General features: G+C 50.1%; 1 protein-coding gene across 1 annotated transcript in view; it reads right to left on the reverse strand.

The window, feature by feature from the left end:
- The window catches only part of LOC132677453 (xanthine dehydrogenase/oxidase-like), a 57,589-nt gene that overhangs the window by 17,053 nt on the left and 18,590 nt on the right, over positions 1-21,946 (reverse strand). The window contains exons 9-23 of the mRNA XM_078444821.2: positions 21,065-21,206; positions 18,611-18,703; positions 17,856-18,007; positions 16,712-16,805; positions 15,248-15,357; positions 12,742-12,926; positions 10,785-10,959; positions 8,972-9,055; positions 7,347-7,516; positions 5,132-5,255; positions 3,395-3,514; positions 2,831-2,927; positions 1,754-1,878; positions 836-969; positions 330-417 (exon numbers count right to left, since the gene is read on the reverse strand). Coding sequence (XP_078300947.2) covers positions 330-417; positions 836-969; positions 1,754-1,878; positions 2,831-2,927; positions 3,395-3,514; positions 5,132-5,255; positions 7,347-7,516; positions 8,972-9,055; positions 10,785-10,959; positions 12,742-12,926; positions 15,248-15,357; positions 16,712-16,805; positions 17,856-18,007; positions 18,611-18,703; positions 21,065-21,206 — 1,893 coding nt within the window. The remainder of the gene's footprint in view (positions 1-329; positions 418-835; positions 970-1,753; positions 1,879-2,830; positions 2,928-3,394; positions 3,515-5,131; positions 5,256-7,346; positions 7,517-8,971; positions 9,056-10,784; positions 10,960-12,741; positions 12,927-15,247; positions 15,358-16,711; positions 16,806-17,855; positions 18,008-18,610; positions 18,704-21,064; positions 21,207-21,946) is intronic.

Genomic DNA, 21,946 nt, shown 5'->3' on the forward strand with positions numbered 1-21,946 from the left:
CATTCTGCAGGAGGGATTTACCCCAGGGCTACTGAAAACTCATGCTTCCGAGCCTGAGAGGAGAAAGACTAGGTATGGGGCAGAGAAAATTCACAAAAGGTGTAAACACCATGCTGCGACCTCACTCGGGAAGTGGCCGGCCAGCATCGCCCTTCTATGTTGCTGTTGGCAGATTTAAATTTTTCTCATTGCTATTTCTTCTTTGAACTTCTACAGGTATTCGTGAAAAACGTAAGAGAACATCCCAGGATCCCTGGATCTTCATCTCCAGGTTTCCCAGTGAGATGGCATTCCCCTTCCGCCCCAACATAGCTCCCGACAACTAGAACCTTGTATCTGGCCAAGAAGGGATGTCTGCCACCAGTTATCAGCATGTCCTCGTCACGATCCAGCATGCAGCGCACGGGGCGGCCCGTCCTAAGGGAGGCATCAGAGGGTTAGCACCCTGGGAGCTTCTGCAACAGCCCAATCCTTGGGTCTCAGGGAGGAAGCAAGGGAGACTTCTTTTTCCACCTGGCGCACAAGCGGACTGGAGCTGGGTTGCTTCACTGTCTAGAAATAAAGCTGCTGGACACATGGGGAATGTAAGGATATGATGTGTGCCCTTGCCTTGAGGGCCCTCACAGCCAGGCAGGGGAGGCTAAACATGGATCCATGCATCGAACACAAAGAAACACGTGGTGTTACCCTCACCCCAATGCCCAAGAGTTCTAAAAGCAGAAGGCTGTGGAAATTCAAAGCAAGAGAAATCTACTTCTAAAAGGGAGAAATCCAGAAAGCCTTCTTGGCAGAGGCAGCCTTATTCTCCTTCTCTGAGCTGGCTAGGGGGACTCACTTGTATGCAGCCAGAGCCACTGCTGTAGACACCAGACTGCTCCGGGTGTCTTTCCCTCCAAAGCCTCCTCCCATTCTCTTCACCCGGACCAAAATCCGGTTTGCCGGAACCCCCAACATGTTTGCAACAAAGCTCTGTGGACAAAAGAATAATTACTTGCACTGAACACATCATCTGGACTTACCTCACCCTGACCTAGAGCCGCCCGCCCTCCACAAGCCTACTTAGTGCCGTCAGTTCTGAAATTCCTTGATTCCGGAATCCCCCTCACCTCCCCAGGCAGCCCTTGATCTCGAGGTGCTGAAGTCTAACACTCATTAGTCAGTGCAGACTGAATTCAGACACTTGTTTCTAGCAAGGGGGGTCAGCGGCTGGCCACAGCAGACTTTCAGAGCCAAAGTTCATTTCATCCAGCCAAGAACTGGTGAGTTGCGGGGGTAGGACCAGCTGCCCACAATGCTGGCCAGTACTGTCGCCTTACCAGCAATAGAGAAATGGGGAGCCGCCATATTTGAGCTGCCACAGATAATTTAGTGGTCTCTGTGGCTATCACTAAACCCATCACCCACGTTTTACAGATGAGGAGCCTGAGATCGGATATGATTTGACCAAGGCCATATCTCACTGGAAAAATAAAAACCAACTCTTATTAGATGCCATCCTAGTAGTAAACAACTAGTCATTACAACACCCTACCAGGCCCATTGTATGGAAGAGGAAACCAAGAAAGGTTATGTCACAACTCAGTGACACCAGCTTGTTGGTTGATAGGGTCTGGCTCCAGGACCACTACCCTCAGATCCCCTTCTGGACCAGCCCAGATCTCCCTTTTCTCATGTCCTACATCGCCAGCTCCTAGTCGGCCTGATGCTCCCCAGTGCCATGCCCAGGCCCTGGAGCTGACCCACAGGACGGTACCTGGGTCTTCATGGTGTTCTGTGTAGACACAAAGAGCTCCATCTCCCCTGCCTCGCCTTTGGGGACAGCGATGGTGCAGTGAGTCTCCAGGTAGAAGTGCTCTTGGCCACCAATGTACAACTCGCCTGGGGAGGCAATGTGACCCCCATGGTGATCCAGAGTTTGCTGAAGGAGAGTGCACTTCCCCAGGGCCCTGGGCAGCAACCAGCTGCTCACATACAGGTACCTCTAGTTCCCAGCAGGGGTGAAAAGGGTCTCAAAGCCTTAGCCACCTGGGGGAGCCAAATCCCCCACCCCAACAAAGAAACCAGAATGATACGAAAATGCATCAGGCATGAAGCTTTCTTTCACTGCAGACCTTCAAACTCTTTGGTAAAATTTGGAGAATGGTAAAGAAGGAATTAACAGATGTGACTGAAAAGCTAAAAATGAGAGCACCTTCTGGAACGGAAGCTATTAGGCCAGTTGGAGAGTTGACTCACCAGTGGCTTAGGAATACACTATGGACAATGTAGGAAACAATACCCAAAGGGATGTCACCAGCAGACGGGTGCCCCGCAGGCCCACAGGGAGGGCCAGGACCTGTAGCCACTAATTCCCCAGACAGCCTTCCCAGCTACCCAGAACCACATACACATATGTAACCTAGAGACAGGAGGTGGACATTAAGATGGCAGAGGGTCTAGGGGCACCTGGGTGGCTCAGTCAATGAAGCGTTCAACTTCGGCTCAGGTCATGATCCTGGTTGGTGAGTTCGAGCCCTTCGTAGGGCTCTGTGCAGACAGCTCAGAGCCTGGAGCCTGCTTCCAAATCTGTGTCTCCCTCTCTCTCTACCCCTCCCCAGCCTATGCTCTCTCTCGCTCTCTCTCTCTCTCTCAAAAATAAATAAACATTTTAAAATTTAAAAAATGAGAGAGGGTCTTTCCCTGCCAACTGTCCACTATTTTGCTACAAACATCAGGAGGACTCTTCTGTTAAAAATTCACTCCCCTGCTCCAGGACTCAAGGTCCAGCTCTTGAATTTAATTCATAAACCAGGGCCAGCCCATACCCCAGGACTATATGGCACGGCCGTACCTGAAACAATGTTGTCTGCTTCCGAAAACCCCTTCGTGAGGTTTCCTTTCTCTATCTTCAGCTCAGGCTCATAAAAGGAGTCTTTTGCTATAGCATCCTGAGGACCACAAAGACGATTCAGTGACCAGACTTTCAGGAGAAGGAAGGTCATTCCCACCAGAGGGAAGAGAGGTTATTGCAACCACCCTCCCTCTTCTCACACAGGCATCTGTACAAGGGTCCTACACAGACTTCAAGTAAGCTTGCATGTAGCCTGGGGCCATGTGCCTCCATTTCCTCAGAGATAGTTGGACACGCTTGGATCTTGAGGAAAAGTAGAGTCCCTCAAGGAACCAATGGGAGCTGGCATTGGAAGGAGGGACCTAGTCTGGCCTCTGGCAGACTGAGTCTGGGATCATGATGGGGAAGGTTTCCAAAGAACACACAATCCTGGGGCTGAAGGGTTTACCTCTTCCTGTCTAATCGAATCCCACCTGCTGCTGGAACCCCCTCTAAAGTATCCCAGTAAAGGCGCCTCCAGGGACAGGGGGCTCACCCCTCCCCATGCAGTCCTTTCTCAGTTACCTCTATTGTGATAATGGCTGGAAGATCTTCATAGGTGATTCTCACCGCTTGAGCGGCTCTCTGGGCATGTTCTCGGGTGTCGGTGACCACAGCACCAATGATGTGCCCAATGCAAGTCACCTGGGAACCGAGCCAAACTGTTAAAGCATATAATGCATTCCTCATGAAGCAAACGATTTTGGATTGCCCAAAAGGTGAAGGAAGTCCTTGCCCCCACAGTTTCCTTAAGGGACATCCAGGAATGCCTCTGGGATCTTGGCATGTCTTTGTCCTACTGTTTGGGATTATGTGCTTCTTCATTGAGGATTTAGAAGTAGTGGAACTGGACTAGGACTTGGAGATCACGAGTATCAAGATGGCAAACTCGCTTTATCTCAGGGACCAATTTCATGATTTACCGCTGGCAGCTTGTTGAGAAGTTGCCCAGGATGGAAAGTGGTGATTGATTAGTCATGTCGCCGTGAGCAGAATGGACGGTACGGAAGCATGAAGTCTATTTGTTGACTCAGATGCACTCCAACACCCTTGTTCTTCAGGTCAAGAGACACAGACCCAGAAGACAAGATCATAGTCTTGCCTTGGCTCATTAATAGACCATGACTAAATCTCAGGCCCTGGCTTCCAGTTCCATTTTCTTTCTAGCATCCCTCTCCCTTTGAATTTCTGTTTCCAGATTTACACCTAAAGTTTCTCAAAGGCAGCAATCATGTCTTGCACTTCATCTAGATGCCCAGAAGCAGTATTTCCCAAATTTGGGTTCTCAGACTTGATAAATAAACCAGTTTTTGTTAGATTTTCAGAACAATGATTGTCATTTTCTCACCACTTAATGATTCCATTCCTTCAGAGGCATTTTTCTTCCAAAAATCCCCAAACATGAACCAAAAAAAATTGTCCAACTCATCACTTTGCAATATGAGGTTTCTGACAGTAGAAAGCCATACTGTCTCTGATAGTTATCTCTTGAGGACCCAGTTGAGTTGTTAACTTAATTGATTGGGCTGTGGTGGTTTATCCCAGCTAATTCTCACTAACCATCATGTTAGCAGTAGACTTAGAGGTTCTCGAAATTTGCAAAAGCAATTTGTTCTCTTGTTAAATGGAGTCCTTGTGTCTCATAGTTGTAGTTTTTTATTCTCTCTTTCTCTTGTACATTAATAATAAAGTGAATATGCCCTTAGGCAACGCCAACTCATCTCCAATTTGCATTTGAACTGTATTAAAATTGTCAAGTGACTTCCACCTTGAAAGTTTCGAAACATGTATGCGTGCATGTGTGTGTGTGTCAAAACTCCATATATGCTTGATATCAATAGATGAATTTTCATGTAAGTGAATTTTCAATACACATAGTGACAACATTGTGATTTTTATTCTGGTAGTTTGTTTACCATATTTTTATTTTCTTTTCACAAAGGGGCTATTTATCCCCTGAAGAACCTAACTGGCAGTTTAAAAAATAATCACCAGTCTTGTTTTAATACCAGTTTGGCCTGGAGTCATCCTAACATGTGCAACAAGCCACCAACAATGAAATAAACAAGTAAACATAAGTGAAAGTTAAAAGTGCCACCAGACCGATTCCATCCCTGTACTGATTGCCCTGCACGATGAAGGCTACAGTATGTACCAATGTGTAATCTTTGTAAGATTAAGGATTTGGAGGAATGAGCGCAAACTAAAACTCAAGTGCCCATTCCACTAACTTCATATCTAAAAACAAAATCCAACACATACCTTATCCTTTGCAAACACCATTTCATCATTACCAATTCCAGTTATATTACTCCCGGGAACATCATCAGCAGAGATAAAGCAGACAAACCCTGGCACCTTCTGAGCTTCTGAAGTATCTATGGACCTGCAAGAATGAGCACAGTGAGGGGCCCAGGTGGGAAACTGAAGCAGAAGACCCACCACCAACTGGATACCACTGTCCTCATGTTGATTTTTCCTCCATTCAAATTCCTTCCTTCTCCATCCTCTAGTCTATGCTATCTTTTCCAGATTCTATATTCTATCCTAGCCTACTTTCCATAGGCTATCCTACCCTATCCTATTCTGCAAATGCTCATGAAATACGTACCCTGTGAAGGCCACCATGCTGAGTGCTGTGGAGAACAAAAAATGAACAGGACAGGCCCACCCCCATGGACCTTCTACTACGGAACCACATCACAGTGAGTAGCATTTACTCTTGAGAGCTCCAGCTCATACCCACATCACAGCTAATACCCACACAGAATCATCACTTTTGGGCCCTTGCTGCACCACTGATCGAATGTCCCTGAACATCGTCACACAGCCAAATTTGTCTCCCCACCTTCATGAAGCTATCCCAGAAGAGCAGGGCAGCCCGGCCATCATCAGGCCCGAGAGGGAGAACACCTGGAGACTGTTTCACTAATAACAGTCTCTACTATGTTCTGCTCACTCTGGCCCGGGCCCCCAAGGGGAGATAGAGCAGAGGCACCTCACAGAAAGGTATGGAAACCACTCTGAAGGGCCGAGCAACTTCCAACAGGCAAACCTCACCAGAGCCCAGAACGTCATCATCATTATCCTCCTTCTACATTTGGGGCAACTCAAGCTCAGGGAAATTGAGCAGCTTTTCCAAAGTCACCCAGCAGAGAGCAACGTAGGTGGGATTAGGACTGAGGTTAGGTTATGAAGAGCCAAAGCCAGGTCCTCGCTTCTTTCCAAGTGCACGCAGCCGGGAAAGTCCAGGTCATTGCCGTTACTACAGAGCCCCCCACCCTCCTCCATCCATTCACACATCGCTCAGATGGAGCAAAGAACGTAGACAATGTGGATCGTGGCCAGTGTGGTCAGTGTGGGCTCAAGACAAGGATAAAGCAAATGAATTTACCCCAGAGATGGCAACCACATCGTCTGAAACAGTTTTTTCAGAGAGCTAGAAGACTTTACTTACCTGTTAAGTTTTCTCGGTGTCCAGGTTACCATTCCTGCAGCCTGTCTCCAGGCAGCTAGGAGCGCCAGAGGGAAAAACCAATGATGGGGAGATGGGATCCCTAATCCAAGCAGTGGCAGCGCCCAAGGGAGGGTTTCTCCTAGCTGCTCTGTTCAACAGGATATGTGTCTGATGCCCACCAGGAGATCAATGCAGTCTCTGGCCTGAACATCAAGAGGCAGCACAGCTCGGCTGCTAATGCTGCCTGGCTTCAAACTCCCGCTTGGCTGCTTACCAACTCAGTCACCTCGGGCACGTAACTTACCGCCCTTGTGCCTCAGCTTCCTCATCTGGAACATGGGGATCATAACAGGACCTGCCTGTAGGGTTGTTGTGAGGAGTAAAGCTGCCAATGTATGGAAAATGCTTTAAAGGCCGCAGCAAATATTAAGTGCCACATGAGTGTTGGGTATTAGTATTATTATAGAGGTGGCGATGCTTGTCATTTGGGCTCTCCAAATTCAACAGACGGGCACAGGTGGCTCTTCTCTGCTAGGTCCTTTGCAGACTCTGTCACTGATCATCATGAAAACACCCGGCTATGAATAGAGAAACTGTGAGCTTAGGCATCCCAGGCCAAGGTCACAGCTGGTAAACACTGGAACAGAGACTCGATCCCGGGTCGGTCTGACTCTAACGCCACGCTCTTCCCCTTAGTGCTGACTCAAGTTCTCCTGAAATACTGCATTGAAGTTTAGCCCAATATCAAAGTGCAGAGCTGACCTGCTCCTGTTAAAAGCTCCTCACTGCTTTTTGGCTCAAATGCAATGTCCCGGTTCAGCATTCCGAGGCTCTCCTGTTCTGGCCCCTGCCTATGCCTCCAACAGCATCCCCTCACCCTGCCAGGCACCACTGAGTCCCTAACCTCTCCCGCTCCTCTCCAGGCTGGTTTTCAGGTGAGTTCCCAGTCCCTCTCTAGACTGGAAGGCCCTGGAGGAGCTTCCCAGCACCCTCCTCCCTCAGGATATTTACTCCACTCACTTGATCTTGGCGTGGGCCCGGGTGCTGGTGACCAACCGGAGGGACAGCTCATTCTCGTAGCGAGGGATGTCGTCACAGTACACGGCCTCCCCAGACGCTTGCATGGCCGCGGCCAGGTGGGGCAGGGGCCGACCCACCATGTCCTCCTCGCACTGACCCTTGGGCACCTCCTGGAACAACATGGTCATCAGTCAAGCTGAGCTGCATAAGACACTGTTTCCCTACAGGCCTGGGGAAACTGCAGGGAGCTTCAGGCCAAAGCAAACCTGAGTGAAGACGGAGGAGGCAGGAGGGACACAGGGCAAAGGAACAGACCAGCAGAGCCGAGGTGGTCACAGTGTCCCCATACGGGGGGAAAAATAAATAACTAAAGAAGAACCTCAATGTGCACTCGTGGGGGGTGGAGTAAAAAGCTGGTGCTACGTGCATCCAATCAAACAGTATGCAACTATTAAGACATACTTTTGAAGACTTTAAATTAGAAGGCAAGAATGTTCACATTACATGTAAACACAGGACATAAAACATTGTGTGTGCGTAGGATGATTTGAATTCTGTAGGAAAAATATGTATGTTATAAACATAGCATGTCAATGTCCATATATGCAAAGGAAAAAAAGGAAAGAAGTCAACAAAAATACATTGATTTTCTCTTGGAGGTGGGATCTTGGGGTCATTTTCGTTTCTTCTTTATATCTTTCTGTACTTGCCAAAGTGTTCCAAAATGGATTTGTAACAAAATTCTGTTGTATGTGGTTTTTCAAAGACATAATAATAATGGCTAACATGTCACTGAGTATTTAATATATCCCAGGAGCTAATCTAAGCTATTTACTTTTACTAACACATTTAATCCTCAGAACCATCCTAGGAAACAGGTGCCATCATAGGGACACTTGCAGGTGGGCATAATTAACTTGCCCAAAAGCCACAGAGAGGAAGTGACTTGTCGAAGGTTACACAGTTACAAACTGGCAGAGTTTGAATTCAAGTCCTGGCAGTGGAGCCCAGAGTTCACACTCTGGACCACTAGCCTCTACTGCATGGTTCCACAAGTTGTGGCCTGTGGGCCAAATCTGGCCCACTGCCTGCTTCTATAAATAAAGTTTTATTGGTACATACCACACACATTCATTTACGTGTTACCTCTGGTTGCTCTTATGCTATAATGACAAAGTTGAGGAGCATCAACTGAAACTATAGGGCCCACAAAACCCAAAGTGTCTACAGAGAAAGTTGACCCTTTACCTAGTGCTTCTCAAAAACTTGCCATTGACAGAAAGTTGTTGTTTTGTTGTTATGGCCAGGAGAACTCCTGGCTTTGCACATCAGCCCCACAGAGGCACCAGAAAAGACAAAATCGGGACAACAGGTTTTTTTTTATTCTTTAAGGAGCAGGTGAAGATGAGAGTAATCTCAAGAGAGACAAAATTTAGGTACGGAAGGAGGAAAAGAGCTTCATTGACATTAATACGATTCCCATTTTCTTCACCGGATATTTATGCAAAGCAGTAGGAGCTTTAAGCACCTACATACGACTCAAGTCAGTCATTCACCAAAGGTCAGCATCATCTGATGTGCCCTGCAAGGGCCTGTGATATCAGCCATACATCAGGTATACTCACTTGGAAGAGCTGGACGTTGGCTGGAGGGTCTTTCTGAAAGAGTAAGGTGGCACTGGCATGGGTGGGGTCCAGCTTGCCGCACTTCTGTGGAGGTAAGTTAACAGTAGTGATCATGACTAGTTCTATCATTGATCCCACCCTTGGTTGTCCCCAAGTGGCAACAGTAACAACTGTTCCCCTCACCTCCTCATCGTACACTCCTCGTGCCGGCTGGATCTATCTCAACATCAGAACGTGGGCTCTGAGAGCCCAGCATTTTATAACAGCCTCGGGCCCCTTCCCACCCCTGCAGCCTGCATGGTGAATGTTTGTGCTTCCTCCAACACACCAAATGGTTTCCCTCCCTCCTGCATTTATTCACGCTGCTCTCTCTCTCTCCTTGCCTTGCTGGAAACCTTCTTCCTCCTCATTTCTATGGGAAATATTTAATGATATGGAAAATGCGCACAATATAATCTCAACAGAATCAGGGGAAATGGAAAACTCTATATGCAGCATGACCCTAAATCTGTTTAGAAAATGATGTGTCCAGATCAAAAGATAGGAAGACGACAGGTATGTAGAGAGAGGGATGGAAGGAGAGATAGAAAGAAAGAGAAAAGAGAGAATGACAGAAGATGGACAAATGAATGTAGAAAAAAGATCAGAGGAAAAAGCAAGACTAGTAGCAGTGGTTTCCTCTAGAATCTGAGAGAAAAGCTATTTAATTAAAAAGAAAAGTAATAAAAAAAGTATTTAATTTTTTATTTAAAAAGTTGAAATGTTTTTTATTTTCTATTTTAATTTTTAATATATTTCTGTGTTTTTAAGTTTGCCACAGGAAATGTATTACTCTTATAATCAGAAAAAACTCAAGGTGCCTGGGTGGCTCAGTCAATTAAGCATCTGACCCTTGCTTTCAGCTCAGGTCATGATCTCACAGTTCTGAGGTCGAGCCCCACGTTGGGTTCTGTGCTGTCAGTGCAGAGCCTACTTGGGATTCTCTCTCTGCCCCTGCCCACTCACGTGCATGCATGGACTCTCTCTCTCTATCTCTCAAAATAAATAAACAAATGCTTTTTAAAAAGAAAAAGAAGAAAGCTATTAGGGATGCTTTTTAAAGAGGGATTTCTGTCTGCGGTCCCCACATCTGTGGAAGCTTCTCTCCTTTGCACTCCCCACGCCATCTGCTCAGTTGTCACTCTAGGCTGGCCTTTAGTGATCACGTTCTCTCCCACACAAGGCTGCCCCCGGGGCCAAGTGCAATGTTATGCATAGACGGTGCAAAGTAAATGCTTACTGAACCAATATGGGGAGCTGGGCTTCCGCTCAGCCACACCCTTTCCAGAATGCACACCCTCTCTGTGACCACTGTCTCCTGACTGCAGCAGCACCCATTACATTCTCATTCCACCCTCTACCTTCTCATCTCACTCCACGTTCTATTCTAACTACAAAACCACAGTTGAAACAGCTAGCCTGTCAAAAGGATCATCTGGTCTACCACCCAGATCAGCAGATTTCCCAACTGAGACTTAAAGAGAGTTGTGACCTATTCAAGTTTCAAGGGAGGTAACGATTCAGTCGGGACCAGAACCCTAGTCGTTGACGCCCAGTTCAGTGTTCTGCCTCTCGACCATCCCGTTGGTTCCCATCTCCATGTGGTTCCCTGGGCCGTGTGTCCTTGGAGCAAAGGCTCCTCTGTCCTTAGATGTCAGAAGGGAGAAGCCAATTTACCACCTGGTCCACCGTACCCCTCCCTCAGACTGGCTTCCTAAATTCCCAAACAAAAGTCCTGCAGAGAGTCTGTATCTTGCCCACACCCCACACTCACATCTTTCGAGTTCTGTATGCCCAGTTTCTGAAGCACTGTCAGGTAGAACTTGAAGAAGAAGCTGAGGGTGAGGGTACGCCGAAACTCCACCATGCCGCCAGGGGCGTCGGGGGCCAGGGACAACTCCTCCGCCAGGCCCGCACACACGTTCTGCAGCAGCTCCTCGTTCCAGAAACTGCCAGAGAGCAGAAGGCGGGAGAGCGCTCCTACTCAGCCATCAGAATCACTTGTGTGGGGTGGTAGGCACAGGGCCGTAGTCATATGAAACTTGGTTCAAAATTTGGCTTGGATACTTATACTTGTGTAACTTTAGGTAAGTTACTTGCTTGAGCCTTAGTTTCCTCATCTTTTTCAAAAAACCTTTTTTTAATGTTTCTCTATTTTTGAGAGAGAGAGATGCAAGTCAAGCATGGGAGGGGCAGAGAGGGAGGGACACTAGGAACCTGAAGCAGGCTCCAGGCTCCGCGCTGTTGGCACAGACCCGATGCGGGCTCAAACTCATGAACCCTGAGATCATGACCCTGAGATCAAGACAAAGTCAGACACTTAACCGAGTGAGGCACCCGGGCACCCCTCGGTTTCCTAAAATTTAAAACTAGACACAATTTGGGTGCCTTGATGGCTCAGTCGGTTGAGCACCCAACTCTTCATTTCCGCTCAGGTCAGCCCCACTTCTTAAGATTCTCTCTCTCTCTCTCTCTCTCTCTGTCTCTCGCTAAAATATAAAAATAAATATAAATAAATATATACATACAGAAATAATACAAATAAAAATAGACACAATGTTAAAACGACCACAAAATTATACTAACTAAATCTATTCAGTCCTTATAACGTCCTAAGCAATGTCCTCCGTGCTTTTTACGAAAGATCACTTTTCATTTCCATGTAAAAGTGTAGCATGGAAAATCTGTATACTCCTTTACCGATGAGGAAACTGAGGCACGGGAAGATTTGGTAACTTGACTTCTCTGAGCCGTCTGGAAAGTGTTGGAGCCAGGCATCGGAACCAAAGAGCCAAACGCCAAACGTAAGCCTTATTTATCCATCTGGTTATTGGCAGCGTTACAGAGGCCAGCACTGGGTAAGGGCTTGGGATAACTGCTACCACACACTAGCCACGGTAGTAGGAGTAGCCCCAGTCAGAGTACAGCAGGAGGGGCAGCAGCAATACCGCAGGAGGGATACTAGCAGTGGCCGGAACAGGAGCAGCAGAAGTAACAGCCGTGGTAGAAGCAAAAGCAGAAGGCGTAGAAGTCGTGGAAAGAGGAACAGTGGTGAGAGCCGTAGCAGCAGCGCTGGCGACACTGTGACTAGTAGCGGGAGGAGCAGCAGAGGCATGACCGTGAGTCGTGGCGAGAGTCACGGTGGGGACACACACAACGGTGGCAGCAACAGCATTAACACAGTGGCAGCAGCAACGCTGTCGGCAGTACTCTCGGGAGGAGCCGCAGGAAGAATAGAGCCGCAATACGAGCATCAGCGGTAGAGAGACTGCAGTGGTGGCATCGCTGGGAACAGCAGTGGAAGGCACAGCGGCAACACTAGTCCAAGGAGAGACGGTGGCAGAAACAGCAGCAGTGACAGCAGCGGGAAGAGTAGCAACAGAAGCAGCAGTACCAGTGTGAGTAGTGCCAGCCGCAGTAATTGCAGTAGAGGCCCAGCCGTGAGAGCAATGGCAACGGTGGCCGCTCGTGGCCGCAGCAACGGCGGGCCCAGCGGTACCAAGAGCAGCAGAGTCGTAGCAGGCAGGGTGGAACCAGCGCAGCAACAGCCATGCTACCAGGAATCGAGCTACGGGTAGCGGCAGCCAGGGTGGCAGCAGCGGTAACCCTGGTAAGGGCGGAAGTCATGGCTGTAGCGGCAGCAAGAGTAACGCCGCCGGCAGTCCCGGCAGCTAGCAGCACTGCGGGAGTCGGAGCGGCACTGGTCGTTTCACTCTGCCGGCAGCTCTCACTTTGCTATCTGCTTCCGCGTGGTCTTGAGGGCCGAGACGGTTCTGTCGTGCATTCCGCCGTAGCAAAGGGCCAGCTCCTTCACCTGCGCGGTTCCCGGGTTGAACAGGACCCTCATGCCGCTGGTCACCTTGGCGATGTCATCTTCTCTCCGAGAGGCCTGCTTAAAGGCTGAGAAATACTCACCCTGCAAAACAAGAGAAAGGTTCCTGCTTCTCCCCTGCATTTGCTACAACTGCAGATGGTGAGGCTGAAACACCGGGGTGAAAGGGCAGGTGAAGGGACAGGGCCATGGCAACCCCGCAAGGGGCTGCCGGTGGGACTCAAAGATGTGGCAGCGCCGACTGTCCCGTGCTCAGCACGAGGCCCGGACAACACTCCCAGAAGCTGGGAAAGGGGAGAGATTTCCCCTGTCGGTCAGGAACACCCAAAGTCAAGGAAAAGGAGAGCAGGGTTCTCTCAACCAACAGCTGGGAGGAGGAAAGACATGTTCACAAAGGCTCCTCGGGGTCCCCCAGCCCCCAGTCCTCCCATCCTGGCGCCCAGCTTCAGAGCCCACCCAGCCTCTCGGCTGTGCCCAAACCTCTGTTGGCTTAACTACCTCTCGAGCAGATACAACGAGATGCCACCAGGCGTGTGAAATGCACCCTCACCCACACCTGTGCACGTGCTCTCTCTAGCTTGTCTCTCCCACTGGTCTATTGTTCACGGTTAGAAACCTTGCTTCCTGAAAGAATGAACCACACTATGAAACACTAGCTGCCTTTGTGCTTTGAGCACACATTTCCCGCTGGGCTCCAGGCAGGCCCTGTCTGTCAGGATAGGAGGGCTGCGTGAGTCGCTTTCCAGGTAAGAACGATCTCATATCAAGCCCTTTCTGGCCAGGTTCTGCTTGAGGTCTGAAACCACCTGGCACCGCAAATTCTGATTAACGTCAAAGGCAGAGGCTTAAGGGAAGCGTTGTTGAGAAAGCCCAACGAGGCTCACTGTGGACGCCCACACTGGCCACAAGCTTCTGTTTGAAGAAGTCATCGGGCTTCCTCCTGACCATGACGCTAGTCCGGATTCCCGATGTCAAGCATGGCCCCGGGACCGTGAGCCTGGAGTCTGCGCTTGGTTCTGGAACAGGACTGTGCCAGTCCACGGTGACGTGTCCACTGGGGTGCCACGCCATGTCAGTGTCAGATTGGCAGCTGTCCTTTCTTGAGAAATCCTCCCTACTTCTGGGTATTAAAATCTCCTTTCTGTCATGACATGGTTTTTGTTTTTAAAGATTTTCTTCAGTGTATTTATTTATTTTTGAGAGAGAGACAGAATGAGCAGAGGAGGGACAGAGACAGAGAGAGAGGGACAGAGGATCTGAAGCGGGCTCTGTGCTGACAGCAGAGAGCCCAATGTGGGGCTTGCACTCACGAACCGTGAGATCGTGACCTGAGCTGAAGTCAGAAGCTTAGCTGACTGAGCCACCCAGGCGCCCCTATGAAATGTTTTTGGCTAATGTCCCTATCTGGCAAAATAAAAACTGGACTCTTGTATGCCTGTTCCCTCCTCCCTTCTCCAACTCATAATTAAAAAGAGGAAAATTTACTGATCTGTGAAATACAAAAAGTCTGGGAATCACTGCTCAAAATGGTCTATAAGGACAAGCTAGAAAATCAGTAAGAAACCACCTCAGGGACATCATGGCTCTAATTTATTTAGCATTCTCATTAAGGGGGCCAAAATTAGCATGGGCGAACATGCCTCGTAACGCGCGCTCAAGCGCTACCTGGGTAAAACTCCTAATACTCTCCATCATAGCTGCTTTCCCAGCCTCACACAGATCAGTTTTCTACACGGCCCATTATGGAATGTGTAGCTGGTGAGGGAGGAGAGAAAGGCACCTGGTGACGCCACCATGAGCCCCCAGGAACAACAGCGAGGCAGCCAGAAGTGCCCAGACTTGCCTCAACAGGACAGAAAAACTCCCATGAGCAGAAATGCAACCACGCCAACTCAGAGCAAGGTCAGCAAATAAACACCTCATCAACATGTGTGGGCCTGACCCACGGGCAGCCCCTCCACTCAGCGTGCAAGCCCCAGTCTCCTCTGACCTGGGGCAGAAGTGCTCAGTGGCTGGATGTGCTCTTGAAATCATGTTGCTAGCTACCAGATGGAGATCCCCACTGGTTTCTGGACATCGGCCTGGAACCTTAGGCATACCTGATTTCAATCCTCACAATAACCTCCCAGGTAGGTAACACTGTGTCCGTTTTACAGACGAGGAAGCTGAGGCTCAGAAATCTGAAATGATTTGCCCATGATCACGTGCCATGAGTCCATGGAATGCCCTCTTCCCTGCCCTGAAGCTCTTCATTGCCCAGAGAACACTATGGCTGGTGAAAGGAGGTGTTCAGAGACTTTGTTAAAGTTGAGAGATGCTGAGCTTGGTCCCCGAGGCAGACTCCGGTCTCTTGTCTGGAGCCTCGCTGCGGTAAGAGTGACATGGGACGCTCCTGAGCAGCTCACCTCCCTGCTGTAGGGGATCTCGATGGAAAGCAGTATCTCCTCCGGAGCTAGCAGGGTCTTTCTGTACGCGGGGAAGAAGGTGTGATCCATCCGAACCGTCCTCCTGGTGCCTGTACACAGGCCGGATGCAGAGCAGCCAGTGTGAGAAAGCAGAGAACGAGGCACCGGTAAATTCCCCATCCTGGTCTCTGGTACCCACAGTCAGAGGGCAGTGCTGGCACAATTAGGGCCAAGGTCCTCCATCTAAAATCCTTACGCAGGGATGTGCTGGTGAATGTTTAACAATGGACTATGTGTGGGCGGAGGGAGTCCAGATTTGCAGTACTTGCTAATTTCTACGGTCAATACTCCCACCATAGCCAATTTCAGGCTCCCGGAGTGACATCAGTGAACATGAAGTTGGAAAGAGGGTGGCAAAGAGTTGACATGACACGCCTGCTGTCCTCTGAAAGGACTGCCTACAATGGTTGGCCATGGCTGTCTTCTGGGAACTTGCATTTCAGCAGATTCCCCGATAAGATGACTGACTGTGTCTAAACTGTTCATACAAACAGCATGGTTTATGCTGAACATCTGCTTTCTGTCTGGGTGCCTGGACTTTTGGTACCTGCCAAGAAGGGCTACGCAAACAACCCCCCAAAAAGCCCTAGCTGTTCAGTCTCTGACGAGCTTCCCCAGCAGACAACACTTCACGTGTGTTATCACAATGCAGCTTGTGACTGAGGGAATGATGTGTGTCCTGTGTGACGCCACCGGGAGAAGTCTCTGGAAGCTTGTGCCTGGATTCCTCCAGACTGTGCCCCAGGTCCCTCTTCACTTTGCCAAGTTTACTTTGTGTCCTCCCACTTAATAAGTCATAGCCATGAGTATGACGATAGGCTGAGTGCTGGGAGTCCTCCCTGACTTCCTAGGAGTCATCAAAACTGGGGATGGTCTCGAGGACCCTCCAACAAGGACGGTGCATAGCAGCATATCTTACTTAGCATTTCCACTCTACAGATATAACAGATGGGAATAACTCTAAGGGCATGGGCAATAGTAAAATAAACTCAAATATTAGGACGTGATGAATTTTGAGCACTTATTACCTTTATTTTTAATGTAATTTATTTTATTGTAAGTTTCTACAATTCAATTTTTAATAATGGCCATGTCTATCAAACACTCACAGACTCCCTGAAAATCCAGCTGTGGGCTGTGGCGAGCCAGTGCATTCTGGCTCTAGCACACTACTAGGTAAGGCTTCTAGGTGACAGATCCTGTTGGGAATTCTTAATAAGGAAATGGTCTGGCTCTCCTGGCCCCCAATCTGGGTATATCTCCCTTGCAGTTCCCAGGGATCCAAACCTTAGGACGGCTGGGTCATTGAATTGTGGGCCCTGTCTCTCCAAAAAGTCACCTATCTTGTGAGCCTTCTCCCCCGTGGGGCCCTCTTTCCTGACTTCTGCATGACGTAGCTCTCACCTGTGGACACGATGGTCAGCTTGGCCCCACTGGCCATGAACACAGGGTTGAGGTCAGAGATGGGGCTGGCGGTGATGATGTTCCCTCCGATGGACTAGAACAAGCAGAGAGTGTGCGTGAGAGCCCAGCCCACTCAGGAAAACTTTGCTCTCACAGCCGGCTGCAGAACACAGGGCAGGTGGGGGACACCTGCCTGCTGAAGGCACAAGACCGGTGTAACTCAAGCATTCAGAACCACGTGCAAAACCTGAGATCCGAACACTTGGGATTGGATCTCAGGTCTAAAATTTACTCGTCGGTAATGTGGGTCAGCTCCTTGAAATCTGCTCAATTTCATCCAAACTTTTTCTGAAAGGGTTGAGGTGGTTTATCACATGATGCAAGCAAATACTTCCTGGAAGTAGATCCCCACCCAGCTGCAGAATTTAGTGGAGCTTTCTGAGCTTCTGTCTACTCAGCCACAATCAGAGGTGTCAGGTGCTTGGGGTAGGGTGAGGGAACAGGGTGGGGGCTGTTTCCTTTGGGTCTTGTTCTAATTGAAAACAACAAAATAGAATGGATGGGGTGGCTTTCCTTCCCCCCCCCCCCCCCCCCGCCAACCCTACACCGTCAGCTGTTGTGAGCCGCCAATGGTCCTGGGTGTGTGAATGCCGCTAGCAAATGCGGAACCTGGGGGCTAGTCTGGAGTTTAGTTGTGAACAGCCAACAGCTGGACCCCTCCCTCCTCTCTGGGGGTGTCTACCTCTGGCTCTCCCCCCAACGATGAAAGGTAGTCCAAGACTACATTTGGCTCAATCTCTCACCCACTTGCTGATAGCTTCGGCCAAGTTCAGGAACAAGGTGGGCAGGAGGCTCCATCTTGCCAACCTCAGGGGTAAAGACTGAGGCACACAGCATGTGCTTCCAAGAGTGACCCGTAGGCCCCCTTCCCCAGAAGCACCTTTGGGGCTCCATCCCAGCCCTACTGAGTCGGAATCTCTGAGAGCAGTGCCCAGGAAACTGCATTTTTAACAAACACCCCACAAGTTCTAAACACTAGAGTTTTGGGCGCACCAGATCTTCAGCAGACGACAGACTAGCGCATCTGCCTTGTGACAAAAGGCCCCATGACCTCAGCCTTGAGGGCTCCTGAACAGGGACTCACCGCCACAGACTTGACCTGCTTCCCAGCAAACCAGCGCAGCTGCTCCAAAACACCTTTGAACACCTCTGTTTGGTGGGCAGGAAGGTTGGCGACTGCATCGAGCAGCGTCTTTTCCACAAAGCTCAAGGGACACGAGGCTCCGAAGGAGATACCTGGGAACACGTGCGCAGAAAAACAGCGATTCCCTTCACAGTTCAGAAAACATTTGGACACACAGCCCCTACGATGCTTTACTGGTACCTGAGTGACGATGAACCAGCTCTCACATCCTTATAAGGATGAGGAATTAACGCCCAGAGAGGTGAAGTGACTTGCCCCATGCCACCCAGCTAATACACCAGCCAGGACTGAACCACAGCCCTCTTGATCCTACAACCAGAATGCTCACTTCTCTAAACCAGTGGTTGTCATCTCAATAAAATCAGATCTCTGAGGGAGAAGTCCTGTTTTTTTTTGAAAGTGCCCAAGATCTCCCAGCACTGACCCCCTCCCCCTGTGAGCGATTCTAATGTGGAGCCAGGATTGAGAATGACTGTGGAGAATCTCACAGCCCCCTTGCCCACTGGCAGTCTGCCACAGATGCTCAGTGGAGGAAGGCAATGAAGGGGGTCCCTGCTCCCCACGCAAGGCAGCTCCAGGAGAAGCAGGTGGCCGCGGAGCCAAAGGAGAGGCTCTCCTGGCACCGGCCACCCCTCCCAAGGGACCCATCCGCAGCATCACAGCCTTCCGTGGGCTCAGGGCAAACCCCTCCTTACCCTCAGGTCCATGCTCCACTGAATTCAGCTCAGGGATCCAGGCTGGGCAGACCATCTTAGGAAACAGCTTATTCTTAAATTTCATCTCAATGCCTCGAGAAAAACAAGAAACCCGAAGTTAACAGGCTTCTACCAGGCGGGCCTCGGCATTGTTCCCACCACGCACACAGGACCTATGACATATTCACGATCGCATCATGCTCTGTGGGTGTCTTAGGACTGGCAGGTGCAGGAGATAAGATGTGGGGTTCAGTGCGGTTTCCACACTATCAGCCGGCAAACTTGTCTTTCTCTCCCTCCCCCCAAAAATCCTAGTGGAATTCAGATGAGATGAAATTCTTTTTTGCCTTTTGATTTCTTTTATCACCCAGAAAACCTTCCTTTTTTTTAAATTTAGCTTTCTGACTCTGTGCTTGGACCTTCAACACCTTCAGATTTTCTGCTCTTCAGTAAGGAGAGCCTGCTTGATCCTGTCATACACACTTCGCACACATGGAACCACCGTAGGCCCTGCTGACGTGTCTTTTAGTGTTAAATGAGATGAAATGTGAATTAACCTGTGTGTTGAGTGTGTGTCTGTGTATGGGACAGGGGTGGGGGATAATAGATGAAGCCGCAGCATGCTAAAATATGTCAGGAACCCGTGTAAGCACTTTACATGTTTTAACTCATTAAATCCTCACAATAGCCTTGGGAGATACTGTGATTTTCAGTTTATAGGAAGAGAAACTGAGGCACAGGAAGGTGAGGCTCTTGCCCACATTACACAGCTAAGAACAGACAATTCTTAGAGTTGGGGTATAATAGTCCTAATAACACGAAAGTCTAGCATTCAGACAAAAAGGAAAATCGTCTGAGAGAGAAAACATCAAATCTGCCTCCTGGTCCCCGACACCTGCCTGAGCAGGACTTTGCAGGACCACACGTCTCTACCGGCCTTCTGTCAAGTTAGAAAGGTCTGTGAGCAGATGCCCCTCTGTTCTGTTCCTGAGACCTGGTTAGCTCTGCACCTCCCAGCCCCTCCCACAGACCTACAGATGGGAAGGTTCAAAAAGAAATGTCTGCCCATCCTCCCCACCCTCTCGGGGGCTATTCAGAGTGTCTGGTGGGTGGCCCAGGCTTTGCGGAGTCTGGCCTGTTTGAATACCGGTTCCCAGGATAAAGACTGCAGACAGAGGCCATCCGTGTCCTGTCTTGACAAGGTTCTCTCTATGCCCGGCTTCCCCAGCACCCTACCCTGGCTGTCAGTGGTTACACTGCTGTGTGTATATATAAGGGAGAAGGGGTGAGGCAGAGGGAGTGGTCGTAAGAAATTCCCTCTCACTTGGAGCTCATGAAATGTTTATGGATTCCCTTCTATTAGAATCTAACTGGGTCCAGGATGTTAGGTGACCCATGACAAGGAACATGTCACATGTCAAAGGAGATCAAAGACTCTTCCAGACAGTCGTCCTCCACTTTAACTCCTGCTGCCCTGGACCCCAGGGCCACAGCTACGCAGACCCTCAGGACCACATCACCTGAGGCACATCTCACGTGTCCACGTTACTGCAGCTGGGGTCTCTGTACCACACCTGTGCTCACGGGGCCGGGGCCGCATCTGTACTCTGCTAGCTTAGAGCCAAGCCAGGCCCTCCTCTCTGTGTCCTCAGATCCAACAAAAACCCAGGACCCAGGGACTCTTTCCAGAACAACAGCCAGGAGTCTCCCACAGGATGGTTGTGGCGGCTTAAAAGTATGTCGATTGCCCCGAAACCAGAGGTCCTCTAAGACCTTGGCTATGCCACGATCCTCTCCTTGGAGCCTCCCTGGGCTTGGGAGCCAGCAAAGGAGAAAAGGGCCAAGCCAGCTCCAGGAACGGATGGACATTAGCAGCGACCTGGGCACCTCTGCTTCCATCCCTTCGAGCACTGGGGAAGAGAGCTACACATCCCCCAGCCACCCTGGCCCATTCATGTATTCTGAGCTTAACGTCCCAGGTGGTAGCAGGAACAGGGCCGGTGGCCACAGTCGTGGGCAACACAGACACAGGCACACTGGCACATCTCCCCTTTGCCTTTACCACATCACCCCCCAGAAAAAGTGGGGGACAAGAGAATGACATTTCTGGAACCCCTAGCATCTGTCACTGGCCTAGAACCTTGACTTCCACTGCTCCCCCCTCACTTCCACTGGGAGGTACTCCAGAGAACGAACGAAGACACTGATCTGGGTAGCCCAGCTCCTCCCACAGTTCCCGGCACATAGCTGGCACCCGACGTGTTTCCGGAGAGCGGTCAGTAAGGATCTCATCCAATACTCAGAACAGCCCTTTGAGGAGGTGTTATTCCTCCCTGTATATAATGGGAACCAGGGCCAGGGGAGGAAAAGCAAGTTTCCTGAGGACACACAGCCAGCGTGGGGTTGCCCAGGCAGACTGGCCCCCTGCAGGCTGCAGGCCGGGCCCGCTCTCACCGATCTCCGTGTTCCCCACCACCAGCTTGGCCTCGGGGTCCTGGGCTTTGAGGTCCAGCAGCTCCTGCAGGGTTGAGGCCTGGATCCAGGTCACTCGCTCGCCTTCAAAACGCAGCTGCTTCTGAGGAGTATCTTTCAGCCTCTGGAAAATGTAGTTTCTTGCCACACAGTCTCCTTCCTACGGCCATTCCCTGATGAATTTAGGTCCCCAAAGGGGTCTAGTCTTCTACTGATCTGTTCAATACTGAATTCAGAACGAGGATCCAGGTCCGGGGAGAAGGGAGGGGAACTTGCACGTACTGAGGCAGGGAGGACGTGGCACACACATGATCTCACTTAGGCTTTAGGAGACCTCCGGGGAGGAAGCATCGTTAGCCCCACCTTTCACAGGTGCGGGATGAACCTGAGGACCCAGGACGTTATGGGACCTTCACCTGCCACCAGGTGACCTGAACTGTTCTGACCAAAAGCCCAGGTTCAGTGCAGTGCCCCCTGCCCCACCCCCGCTGTCCCCAGCAGGTGCAGTGGACAAGGTGTGGGGGGGACGAGGTAGCAAAGGAAGGGGTGTCAGGAGGGAACGCAGCAGAGGCTGGTTCTAGTGTGTGTGGGGTGACGTGGGGCTGGGCGAGAGAAACCCCAAATCAAACTGACAGTTTGTTCAAGGTTGCACGATCCAGAGAAAGGTGTGCCGGTGGCCTGCCCCAAAGCCCTTCCTTCTGTCCCATTGGACTCAACAGGCTGTCTTCATGTGCTCAACACCCCCAGGGAATCTGCACTCGGGAACTTAGAGAGAGGCACGATTCTTTCCTTGCCATGAATGTGGGAGCGAAGAAGCAGAATCGTCACGGTGGGAGGGTGGGTGTGAGAGTGCCCTTAAACCAG

This window comes from Panthera onca, chromosome A3 (assembly GCF_046562875.1).
Source record: "Panthera onca isolate mPanOnc1 chromosome A3, mPanOnc1 haplotype 2, whole genome shotgun sequence".
NCBI classification, from domain to species: domain Eukaryota; kingdom Metazoa; phylum Chordata; class Mammalia; order Carnivora; family Felidae; genus Panthera; species Panthera onca.